The following is a 13,538-nucleotide window of genomic DNA, read 5'->3' on the forward strand; positions in this document are numbered from 1 at the left end:
AAAAAAAAAAAAAAAAAAAAAAAAAAAAAAACATGCCTTTTTTTTAAAAAACAGCGCCATCTGTAGGACAAACATGCTTTTTTTGAAAACATCAAAAGCCATCTGTTGGGCTTAAAAGCAACACATGCTATTGTTTGTCTATTTTCACAGATAGACTGAGCCACATGCGCTCAAATTTGAGCGTATCAACAGAATGCTGTCTGCTCAATAATAATAATAAATTAGGAATATGGTTGTCGTTGATCTGCAAAGTCTAGAATCTTCATTAGAACAGGAAATAAAGGGGACTGGGATGCTTTTCTGCAGATAGTCGCTAAATTCTCCCCGTGACTCACTTGAGTACAGTAAATTATTAAATGTAGTTCATTTTATTTCGCTTTTTGGTAAGGCAAATACATTTAGCGAGTTTCACATGCAAAGTTCCATAAATACGGATGTCGACCTCCTCGATTCCAAAGGGGAAATAAAATGTTGATAATCTGATTTTATCTCCAATACTGCTCCGGCAACCATGTGAAATTTTGGTAGGGAATTACAAAAATCTAGAATCAAAGAATAAGTATGAAGGATCAATGATCATGGATCAATAACAAACATCAAGTACCAAGGACCGAGTATGAAGGATCAAGGGTCAGGGATCAAGGATCATGGAAAAGGATCAACTATTGTGGATCAAGAAAATTAAGAATCAAAGATCAAGTATGAAGGATCAATGACCAAGGTTCAATAACAAACATCAAGTATCAAGGATCAAGGACCGAGTATGAAGGATCAAGGATCAAGGGTCAGGGATCAAGGATCAATTATTGTGGATCAAGTATCGTGGATCGTGGTTTAAGAAATCAAGCTTCAAGGTTCGGGGCTCATGATAAGTCGATTGAAGAGAATAATAAGAATTCGAACTGTGTTTTTGCAACACCAACACATTGTCAGACGCGAGTATTCTACTCACGCAGGCAGTCAGGTTCTGGTTTGCATGATGGTGCTCGCAGCCCATCAGGCGCACTACAGCGCCCGCCATATCCACGCCGCTCCGCCGCAAGCACACCGCTGCCGGATTGGGGTTCCGCAGCGACACCGTGGCGCCACTGGTGCTGGACGCGCCCACCAGACCCAGATTGAGCGTGGTGGGGCTGGTCGCGTGGGGTTTTATGGAGAGCTCCTGGAAAGAAAGATGGTTATAAATAGACATTGGATGACACAAATAAAATATGGTGGACCAATTGATTACAGTCCATCAACAAATTGAATAAAATGGAACTAACATTTTTCATTACATAAAATATCAAAATGTTCGTGGCCTAAACACGAAAATAGATGAATTTTCAAGAAACGTTATCTCACAAAATTCAGAAGTAATTGCTTTGACAGAAACATGGTTGCAAACCTCTGTTTTTGACAAGGAACTGTTTACCGATCAGTATACAGTACATCGGCGGGATCGAGACGGGCAGCGAGGGGGAGGGGTACTTCTTGCTGTCCGCAAACCACTTGCATCGATGCGCTTAAAGGAACTAGAAACAGACGGCGAGCATCTATGCGTAAAGGTAGTTAAATCTAACTTTACCGTAGTCATATGTGTTACGTATTTTTATTGCTCAGACGATACTGAAATTAGACGCAACTTCTATGAGCATCTAGATACTAAATCCAATTTAATATTGAATAAAAATATTATTACACTGGGTGATTTTAACCTACATAATAAACCTGAGGACGTGTTAAACGACTTAAAATATTTTTGTGGTTCAAATGGATTAACTCAGCACAGTGAAGTATTAAACCGTTATGACAATATCCTGGACCTCGTCCTAAGTAACTTGTCCCTGTGTGAAGTGACTAGAAGCGAAGAGCCGCTAGTCAAGGAAGACCATCATCATCCAACACTGGCCGTCGCGGCGCGTCTAACGCGAGCCGCACCATCACATAGCAACGGCCACAAACATCACCGCGCCCGCGCCCGCCCCGCCTCGTCTACACACAATATCAACTGCTACTCGCAATATAACTTTAAACGTGCTAATATAGAACTGTGTCAAAACATTCTGTCACATTTTGACTGGAAATTTCTTAAAAGTATACATTCTGTTGATGTTGCGGTAGAGTATTTTTATAATGTTTTAACAAGTGTTTTTGATTTATGTGTTCCAATTAAGAAGTCAATAAATGTGAGTGCAACCTACCCGGTATGGTTCACAAAATCAATTATTGACAAAATAAAAATCAAGGAAGCGCATAGCAGAAAATATAGAGTACACAAAAAGCAATCAGACTACTTATTGTTTTCTGCGATGCGATCCGAGCTCAAAAAAGATATTGTCATAACTAAACGACAATATTTAAACAGAATTCAGGACGGGATTAAAGACAATGTCAAATGCTTCTGGGATTTTATAAAATCACAGAAAGCTAACTCCAGGTCACATAACGGCCTGAATAGTGGAGACAAATTTATAACGGACTCAGAATTTATCTGTCAGAAATTTGCAGACTACTTTCAATCTGTGTATGATAGTGAAACCCCTAATCTTAGTACAGATTTTACGCGAACAGAGGTCCCATGGAACGTAGGTAACATTTCCCTAAGATTAACGAGCCCGACAGAGGTAGAAGCTTATATCCGTAAACTGAAGACTGACAAGGCTACAGGGCCGGATGGAATACCTTCCAGTACTATCATTAGCATAGCGCCAATGATAAGTGAAGCTCTTTGTCATATATTTAATACCAGTATTTTGACTTCTACTTTCCCCCAGATATGGAAACTGACCCGAGTCAGTCCCATTTTCAAGGCTGGTGACAAGACAGACGTCAAAAACTACAGACCGGTAGCCGTATTATCAGTGCTACCAAAACTATTTGAAAAAATGATTTGTGACAAATTAAGTCTCCAGATTATGCCATTCATTGGAGAAAATCAACACGGTTTCCTTCCAAAGAAATCAACAAATCTGCTTACTTTCTCGAGATTGGTAGCCACCGGTTTAGACTCAAGGCACCAAACAGATGTAGTTTACACCGACTTTGCCAAAGCATTTGACCGTGTTAACCATGATATCTTACTGAGGAAAATGTTTAAACTAGGCTTCGACCTACCAACACTAAACTTTTTCTCATCATATTTAAAATCCAGAAAACAATTTGTTTCGGTAAATGGACATAATTCAAAAAAATTCTCAGCGAAATCTGGAATTCCTCAAGGGTCTAACCTCGGACCGCTGTTGTTTCTAATACTAATAAATGACATCCAAAACTATGTTAAGAATAGTAAATGTCTACTGTTTGCAGATGACCTTAAAATTCTAATGGAAATAAGCTCCCAACAAGACTGTCTTAAAATGCAAGCTGATCTGGATGCACTATCTGAATGGTCGTTGATAAACAAATTAGATTTCAATACAAAAAAATGTGTCACTATGTCTTACACTCGCTCTTTGAACACTATACTTTACGATTATAAGATAAAGGGCGAAACACTATCACGTGTAAATTCCGTAAAGGATCTCGGTGTCGTCTTTGATCCCGAACTGAAATTCTCTGGCCATATATCGCAGCTCACTCAGTCTTGCTACAAACTTCTTGGGTTCGTCATTAGGACATGCAAGCAGTTCAATAACCAAGATGCTATGTTAGCATTGTTCGATGGCATACTGAGAAGCAAGCTGGAGTATGCGAGCGATGTTTGGGCACCGTATCACCAGAAGTACATTGAAATGATAGAGCAAATCCAGAAGAAATTCCTCAGGTATGTCTATATGCGGACGCATGGAACCTATCCCAGATTCATGCACCATATCGACTTACTTGAGGAAACCAATTCTGTGAGTCTGGAAACTAGGCGGAAAGCAAGCCTAGCCACTATATCTTTCAAAATTTGGAACAATTTTATTGATAGCCCATTCCTCTTGGGATGCTATGATTTATATGTACCAGACCACTACAGCCGAAGTCGATACCATGACTTATTTAGAGTACCAAAAGGCAAAACCGACGTCCTGGCAAAGCATAGCATGACGAGGGGAGTGGTGCTGTTGAACGAACTAGCAAAGAATTTGGATGTAAATGACTGTTCTTTAAACGACCTAAAACAATTATTGAAGAGTCACTTACCCAAATGCTGATATGATGTAAAATTATACTGTTTGTAAAATTGTACTGTAACTGGAACGAATGTTCTGTTGTACAATTAAAAAAAAAAAAAAAAAAAAAAAAAAAATTACTATGGCAACACCTAGAAACATCGCTTCTAGAACAAATTGCAGTAAATTCAAATGTGAGGTTTACAGTACGATATTTAACTCAATTTCCGATGATAGTTTTTTTTAATACTAAAAGTGTCCGTTTTTTCCTTCAATGCCTTCTTTGATAATATTGACATTTCAATAAAGTCCTCTGAAAGAATGCACTCGTCCCTCAAGGAACATTTCCGTAGCGCTGCAGTATCTCGGTAGGCAGAATAGTTGGCGATAAGCATTACTTTAAGGGACTTTTAGCTTATGCCATTGGGATGCAGTGCTATCTACCCACAGTTCTGACGTGTACAGTGAAGTTCAGAATGCGTTGAATAGTATCCATATGACATTTGTACTGCCAAAGTAAATATACTGCATACAAATAGACAGCATACCTCCTCTAAAGGATATCGCTTTTCTTTGTCTTTCCATATCCTCGATGTCTTTCAGGTCAGGTATTTGAGGCTACGACTAACATCCATTTTCCTTCAGTCTAGCCATACTGAAGGTTTTACATTTGAAAATCATAACAATTGATTTGGACGTATTATATACAAGGTTATGATTTTTGGCAAAATCTTCACATATATTGAGTAATTTCATTAGTGCGCTAAGCGACGATGCTAGATGAACCATATCATCTGCGTAATTAATATTATTTACACATACTCCTTGAACATGGCAACCTACTTTTGTGTTAAGTTTTTGAATTAGTTCATCAGTGTATATATTGAAGAGTGCTGGAGGCGAGCTTCCTCCTTGCCTTACGCCACTTTTCAAATAAAATGGGTGGGAAAACTCGCCAGACCATTTCACCACATTTTCTAGCTGCGTGTGCCAAATTGAAAGAATCGCTATTATATCTTCCGAAACTGCTCTTTTATTAAGTTTTTCCGACAGTTTATTGTGAAAAACACGATCAAACGCTTTGCTTGGATCATGGGTGCCAATCTTTTCAGCAGCCGGGCCATATTTTAGAAATGAGATTTCCTACCGGGCCGTACTAGAGGCGAGTCGTACTAGCTCGTCTTGATACTTGGAACAACTGGTACAAATATGAATAAATACCCGTTCCCTAGTATTTCGCACTTTTACAAATAATAGTATGGGTATTGCTCACTCGGTGCTGGATTCCCCACAATAATTTTTCCAATACAAGAGAATTTCTAATAAATGTAATTCCCCACAAAAATTTCTGAATGCATTTCCGATGTATGATTCCCCCCAATGATTTTTGAAAAATCCATGGGGGGTAGCTAGAGAGTTCCCTGTCGAAAAATTCCCCACATTTTTTTATGTTCTCTGGTGCATTTGCTTTGCGGATAATTCGTATTTCGGTTAGAGGAACGCTCATCTCAGCGTCCAAGACTTGCAATACTCGCAAAACGCGGAATACTCGCAAGACGCGCAATACTGATAGTTTTTTTGGTGGTTTTATTTATACTAAAAGAAAAAAATGTGTGCATATGCGCGGGCCACCCTTGGCTAAGATTTAGAAAGCAGGTATAGATTGGCGTTTTCCTTAGTTTATAATAGCTGATGGTTTCTTTTAAGGAATATAGAATAGTAAGAATCGTGGCTCCCTTATCAGGCACAAGAGCTCCTCTTTTCTGATAAGGTATACATGACCAATTATGAACCTTAATATTATATTTTGCAAAATATGTATGTATTAATGTAACCCATATGATGTATATTAAAATAATTTAAAAAAAAAATATATATATATATATATACAGTAAAACTCGCTTAAGAAGTTCCCACTTAAGAAGTTTTCACGCTTAAGAAGTTTTGATTTTTGGTCCCTTGAAAATTCCATACAAAAAACACGATTTTTTCCCACATAAGAAGTTTTAGAGCTAAGACTGCTTCCCGCTTAAGAGGTTTTAGAAATCCGGCGGTAAAATCAACACAAACGAAATATTGTGTCGCAAAATATCTAAAATGAACCTTTTTCCAAGTCATAAATTGAAAGACGTTGACTGAAACCCACACCTAGTACCTGAGACCATAAAACCCTTTGTCGGCCGCCGGGCCGTAAGCCGTAACCTGTCGTAACCAATAAATAAACCAAATACCCCGTCTCCTAATCCCCTAACTAGGTAAAATAGCAATGGAACGAATAAACAATGCGGAATTATGTAACAAATATGCAAGCGTCTTTAAGGCCGAAATAACATGAAAGATTATATTAAACTCAACCTTAATGACAACGTGGGCTAGATCTACATTTGCATACATTTGACGCCTCCTTCAATAATCTTCCCTTTGATAATGAACATAGTTTCGTAATATTATTGTATAAAATTTTTATTCCATCGAATTTGTAAAACACGAAAAACTTTTGATAATCTATCGGATCACGGTTAATACGGAATATTTCACCTTTAAATACATAACAACATGATTATATGGCGGGGGAGATGGTAAAATATGCATTATAATTACGTTTTTTTCATTCAAACATCAAAAATTGCCGTGCATCATGTTTCATCTGACATTTGTCGTAAATTAAGTTTGAAGGTTAGGAAATACATATGCATAAATTTAAAATGTAGATTGAAACGCATGATAACTAGAAGATGTATATACATATACAGTCAAACTTGGTTATAACGATCACGGAAATAGCGAGGTCATGGTTATAATGAGCAATTATAAAATGATATTTTAATTCGTGCTTGTTTTCATACAATCGTATGCTGTTATAACGAGGTTTCATAATTGATGTAACGTCCAAATATTTTTGTCAACACGATTTCTAAATAGGTAAATACATAATTGAGTTTGAAAAAAAAACCCGATTCTCGAAACCAGTCATAAACAAGACAAAAGGATGATCTCGGACTTCCCTTAAAATACCATTAGGGACGGATTATCCCAAGCTTTTATGACATTTAGCCTGAGTTGCCGCTCTACGAAACATTTCTATTCGGTAGGTACTATCGCCAACTATGTAAAAAGGGTCATATAAAACCTAAGTCATACGAATATTGGGGCTTCCAATTTGGTTCCCTTTTTACAACTTCTTTCGTTTTGCTACTCATTTTAAATTTGTGTCCGGTTTTCCCAATTTCGTTCGAAAATCAATAAATTTAATGTTATGTAGGATGAGTAGGTACCTACGTACACAGTTTATTAAAATCATATCTTTAGTGATTAGTCAGTCAGAAGTAAACCCTTCGATTACAACCATGTCTAACAAGAGGAAATGTCTCTCAATTCGCGATAAAGTCCATATTATTCGGGAATTGGAACGCGGCGCAAAAAATGTCGAAGTGTGTAAAAAATTTTCTTTGTCATCTTCAACGGTTTCAACATTGTGGAAAAATAAGGATGTTTATTTATCTGCGTTGGAGAATAACATCACAGAAACTAAAAAATTTAGAAAGTGCGTGGTTCCTGACGTTGACGAAGCGTTACTAAAGTGGTTTAGTGTGCAAAGAAGTGCTGGATTTGCTATTGATGGGCCGATTTTGAAGGCGCAAGCGGAAAAATTCGCGAACCAATTCGGAAATGACAATTTTAAATGTAATAACGGTTGGCTTGATCGTTTTAAAAATCGGCATAACATTGTTTATTCAAAAATTAACGGTGAAGCTGCATCTGTGGATCCTGTAATATCAAGTGCGTGGGTTCAGAGTGTTTGGCCAGAGTTGAGAAAGGATTTCCGTGACCAGGACATTTATAATGCGGATGAGACAGGATTTTTTTATAACTTAACACCCACTAACACCTTTAAATTTAAAGGTGATAAATGCATTGGCGGGAAAAAGTCAAAAGTTCGTTTGACAGTGCTTGTGTGCGCCAATATGACCGGAACGGATAAACGAAAACTGTTTGTTATTGGGAAATCACTAAAACCGCGATGTTTTAAGAACAAAAAATTGCCTGTTGAGTACACAGCTAATAACAAAGCATGGATGACTTCTGAGATTTTCCGCAAATATATTTCCGACTGGAACAGGGAGCTTTTTAAGAAGAAGAGAAGCATTCTTCTTGTAGTGGATAACTGTCCTGCGCATCCAAAAATAGAAAATTTATCCAATATAAAACTTGTTTTTCTGCCGCCGAATACAACATCCATATTACAGCCAATGGACATGGGTGTAATAAACAGTCTGAAAAAATTTTATCAGAGGTTTGCGGTACTTCATCTTATTGGCCAGAGGGAGAAAAAGTTGAATGAGAATTTAACAATATTGGATGCGATCATTCTTTTAAATGATGCGTGGACTAATGTATCACTGAGTACAGTTGCCAATTGCTTTATAAAATCTTCATTGAAAACTAGAATTGATGATGTGCATGAAGAATACGACGAAGAAGACAACATGCCATTATCAGAGTGGCTAAGAACGAATAATATTAATGATTTTAATAATGACAATATCGCAGACTTTGTGCGTGTTGATGAGGGTTTATCGACATGTGGACTTCCAACGGATAGTGATATCGTAGAGTCTGTGTTGCATAAAGACAATGAAGGTGATGAAAGCAGCGACGATGATAATATGAGTACAGAACCGGAACAAATTACAATAGGGGAAGCTAGTGATATGATGGATAAATTAGTGAGTTTTTTCGGTAGCAGTGAACCAGATGATGAAACTTTTAATGCGTTAAGTGTTTTGAGGGGGAAAATAAGAAACATTAAAGTGAAAACATTAAAACAATCCTCGATAGTGAATTTTTTTAATACGATTTAGAGTAAAATAAAAACTTTTGTTTAATGTTAAGTGTTTGTACAATTTATTACATATAATAATTAGTGTAGTTGTAAGTTTAATCGTTGTATATTAGGGTAAGTACCTATATTACATATATTTAAAAAAAATTAACGCGTTTGATTTATAATGCATGTGTATGTTTTGTGAGAGCTTTATACTATGTAGGTTTATGTATATAAATTCTTATAAACCTATTTTGGATATAACGAGTAATGGCTATAAGGAGCAAATTTAGTCGGTCCCCTCGTGCTCGTTATAACCAAGTTTGACTGTATATATATATTTTTTTTTTTGTTTGACCGCTTGGATCATATGAGCTTGTTTTCACGACAATTTAACGTAGGTAGACATAGGAATGACGTATGCCCCGGACTCGAGTTATTAAATGGCTAAAATTGAATCCCACTTAAGCGCTTGTTATATGATAGCGAAATTTCGCAAACTGTCAAAATGTCTTCATTTTTATGTCACTAGAGGGCGGTAGTTGTACATTAATGAACTTGTTAAAATATAACATCACATGTGCGTTTGTCGCAAAGCAATGAACGTATAATATGAATGTGAAATATTAAGTAAAACAAACAACTTAGTAAAAAAGTATGACTTATTTGCAGAACCTACTATTTTGGTAAAGCATTTAATTTGACATTTTTTATAAATGTTTCATCATTCACTTGCTGTTGTCATTAGTGTTGAGGAACATTTCCGATACATATAGTTTGTTTTACACGGTGTTCGGAAACTCGTGGTATAAACGGTAAAACCCTTTATAGGTCATAAGCTAAAAACGGATAGTTTTGAAACCTGCAACATTATGGTTTATATTTCTTTATGTTTACAAGTTATAAGCCCTTGGGTTGTAATCATTCTGAGGTAACGCACAGAGGTCTTGAATCGAACCAACCGCCCAAAGTTCTCACATGTTGAGTAAATTTACGAAAATCGCGTCCTGGTCAGTTTCTCTATAAAATTATCAAAGCAGTTATTCATTTATTGTCAATTTTGGGTTATGACTTTTTTATTTGAGCTTTCGTTTTCGAGAAAATCGAAGGTGGATTTATTTGGTAAATTTCTTAATTTTATATTTGATAGAATATCTATACATATTAATAACATCATTAATAAATTGACCTCGAGAAATTAAAGAAATTTTATTTTTTTATTTATATATTTGTTAAATTATTCTGTGTCATTTAGTACAACTAAACAATAATCTTTTTTCATTTATTCGTTACTTGAAGCATACCTTGTTTGGAGTATTTTTTCCGGCTGCCATGGATAAATCATAATATTGATCTACAAAGAGAAAAATAATATTGGTAATTTTTGGTTCAATTACCAAACGTGCCCTATGAAAAAACGATCACTCTCCCACTTAGTCAGAGCGCGTAAAGACAATGAATTCTCTCACACACACTTGCATAAAGATGCCGCCAGTAAACAACATGACGTTAGTGCTAACCGTTAGGAAAAGGAACGCATGTTAAATGTTGAATTTTACAACTTTTAAAAAATATGACACTTGAAAAAATACAATACGTCAAATTTACATGAAAAAAGAGAATTTGTGAGTATTTACTGTTTTTGTAGCTTCATAAGATTATTGCAATTCTTTAAGTGAGTCGGTATTCTACTTTTAGACCCATTAATGAAACATCTTGATGGCATTTTCGAAATATATACGCCGTAAAACAGGGAGCCTATAGCTTCACCGCCATCACCGGGGGCTTCCATCCCGGAATAAGTAAAAAACTGTGAAATGCGTTGAAAATTTGGTGCAAGATGAAGTATTTATTTAATTGTTAATATCCACAGATAGCATAACGATAATTAGAGGCCGTACTTCTACAGATGTGTGTATTATATACATATTTTAAATTAAAAATATAGTGTAAAGCCGTTATTAACGCGATAATCATACATCCAAGTTTTAAAAGTGGGTTGTATGGTGTATCAATGTTTTTATTTTTTATGGTCGAATGCCTACAACAACTACAAAAAAAAATAGGCAGACTGAAAAATAATAGTCCATTAATTGGTAACAAAGAATATGAAGTCTGAGAATGACATACGAAAGGTAGTATTAAGCCGTTTTAGAGAGCCGTTTTCCAGCAAATCACCATTCTGCCCTATAACCCACTCTTAAGAAGTTTTCCCACTTAAGAAGTTTTTTTTCCCCGGTCCCTTGGAAAACTTCTTAAGAGAGTTTCACTGTATATATATATTGCCATGGATGTTGACAGTACAGATTTAAATCCGAACTGTTTATCCTCTGTCTTTAGATGGTCTATTACGACCGTCGACAATTTTTTTTAAAAATAATCTTGCCAGGGCGGTCTAGAGTGAAATTGGTCGGTAGTTATTGATCGCAGATAGATCAAGCTTTGTTGGTTTAATTATGGGAATAATTACCGTCTTCGTCATTTCATTCGGGATGTACCTAAAGCGCATAATATTTGAAAATAGTTTTGCTAGGATAATATGAATCGCTGGCCCAGCATACTTGATGTGCTCAAGAGCTATTGAGTCATGTCCAGTGGCTTTTCCTGTTGCCATTTCTCTTACAACTCTTTCTACCATATGTGGAGTAATGCTGTTAGTGGTAATATTACCTTCGGTTTTGAAACTAAAATTTACATTCAGAGATTTTTCTGCTACTTTTTCGCCCGCCATGGAAAGGAAGTTATGAAATTCATTGGCGATACTTTCTCTTCCTCTTACTCCAATCACACAGAAAGGAGTTTTAATACTAGTTTTCAATTCTGGAGAGGGTTTTTGCCAAAATTTATAGAAATCTTCATTTATTAGTGAGGTGGCAATACCGTCCATTTGCTGTTGAATTTCTCTTTGTTGGCATCTGTTACTTTGAAAACCGTTTGGTACTTCTTCCTGTCTTCGGCAGCCGGCCTTTAGAGTGGTTTTCCGGCCTCGAGCCATGAAAGAAAGGCGCGTCTCCATTCTGCATATTTGGCTGCAACCAGCTGAATCTATCCTGGAATGTTTCTATTTTTTCATTTTGTGTTAATAAATTTGGTAGAGGCAGCACTTCGCATTGCGACTAAAACATTTTTATACAGGGTATATGTATGATTTTCATGTGATTTTGCCGCTGATTTTATATCAAGTTCTGATCGGTCGAAATATTGAATTATGTTTAGAAGTTTGCTGTTAATAGTTTCAGTATATTTTATTATTACAACATTAGATTTTGTCCATCTAGTCAGTATATTTTACTATTACAACATTAGATTTTGGATTCCATCTAGAAGGATCAATCATATTATTAATACACGATTCCACAAAGGCTGGTGGAAATTGAAGGTTGAGATTTATTATCACTGGCAAGTGTTCAGACCACACTGCATCATATTGGACATCTACGCTAGCTATAGCTAGATCACAGCCGGCTTGTGGTACTATTCGCATCACTCACATATGTAAAAGTATCACAGTTCATCAACTTGATATTGGCACAAATGTAGCAAAACTCTTTGCAAAAATTTTCTAGTTCTCGGCCACACAGACTTTTGGTATCTGCATTGAAATCGCCTAAAATAATTGCACTCGACGAATTCCTTTCACTGATTGTTGCGTTTACTTTGTTCATGCAGTTTGCAAATTCCTCAAGATTTTCGGGTTTATTTGTCGGCACATAAATTAAAAAACTTAATATTTTGCCACTGTTTACAGTTTACTTGTATTGCCGCCAGTCTTAGCTCAGAGCATGTCGACAGAAATAGTATCTCGCCACAGGATTGCGACCATAAGGTCGTCCAATTAGAGGGCTATCAGCTAGATTTACGGCTGAAGTTCTATATCCTGAAAATTGAGGATGAATTTTTGAAAATATGTTTATTTCTGTTGGTAGAACCCACATGTTTCCTGTAGCAGTATTATGTCATTAGTTTCGCATAAATCTTATATAAAATGCTTTGTCCGCCGAATAGACATACAGTTCTGAGATACAAATCGTAGAAATTTTTTATTTTCATGTGGATCCTTTTTTAGAAGTGATATGTTCTCTGTTCAGCGTGGAGATCGTTTTTTTTAAATAAAGTTTCGGACTGTAATACCTGGTGGCCAAATTTCGTCCTTGATAATTTCTGAGAAATTCACGCTGTTTATTCCAATTTTAAAAGTGGCAAACTCGCCTGATTTTGCCAGAAATTTATCTATTTTACAGTGTATTTTGTGGGATATCAATAACCCATTATTTCATCGGTAGTTGTTTCCGGATCGAATCGGGAGGCAACTATATACCGCTGTTTTGTTTGCGCAATCCTGTACTCGGTCTAATAAATGTAATAATCTCTATCTCCGAGTACTTATTGAAAACTACCTGATCTTCCACACACAACAAGATATTAAACAGAAAAAATAACAATATATATATATATTTAACATTTATATCTTGTAATAACACTAATTTCTGAATAATATTGAAGTGACGAGACGCTTGTGATTTTTTAAAATTACATTTTTTTCCCATTGATCTTGGTGTTGACATTAAACTCTCAGACAAAGACTTTTATTTACTATGTGTTCCTTTGAGAACTGTCGAAACGTGATAATTTTT

General features: G+C 36.1%; 1 protein-coding gene across 1 annotated transcript in view; it reads right to left on the reverse strand.

Annotated features, from left to right (window-relative positions):
* Tmem131 (Transmembrane protein 131) overlaps positions 1 to 13,538 on the reverse strand; it is an 82,130-nt gene that overhangs the window by 16,297 nt on the left and 52,295 nt on the right. The window contains exon 12 of the mRNA XM_089644474.1: positions 953 to 1,162. Within this exon, the coding sequence (XP_089500600.1) occupies positions 953 to 1,162 (210 nt within the window). The remainder of the gene's footprint in view (positions 1 to 952; positions 1,163 to 13,538) is intronic.

The sequence above is a fragment of the Hesperophylax consimilis genome, chromosome 21 (genome assembly GCF_061612785.1).
Source record: "Hesperophylax consimilis isolate HC1 chromosome 21, BYU_Hcon_1.0, whole genome shotgun sequence".
Lineage (NCBI taxonomy): Eukaryota > Metazoa > Arthropoda > Insecta > Trichoptera > Limnephilidae > Hesperophylax > Hesperophylax consimilis.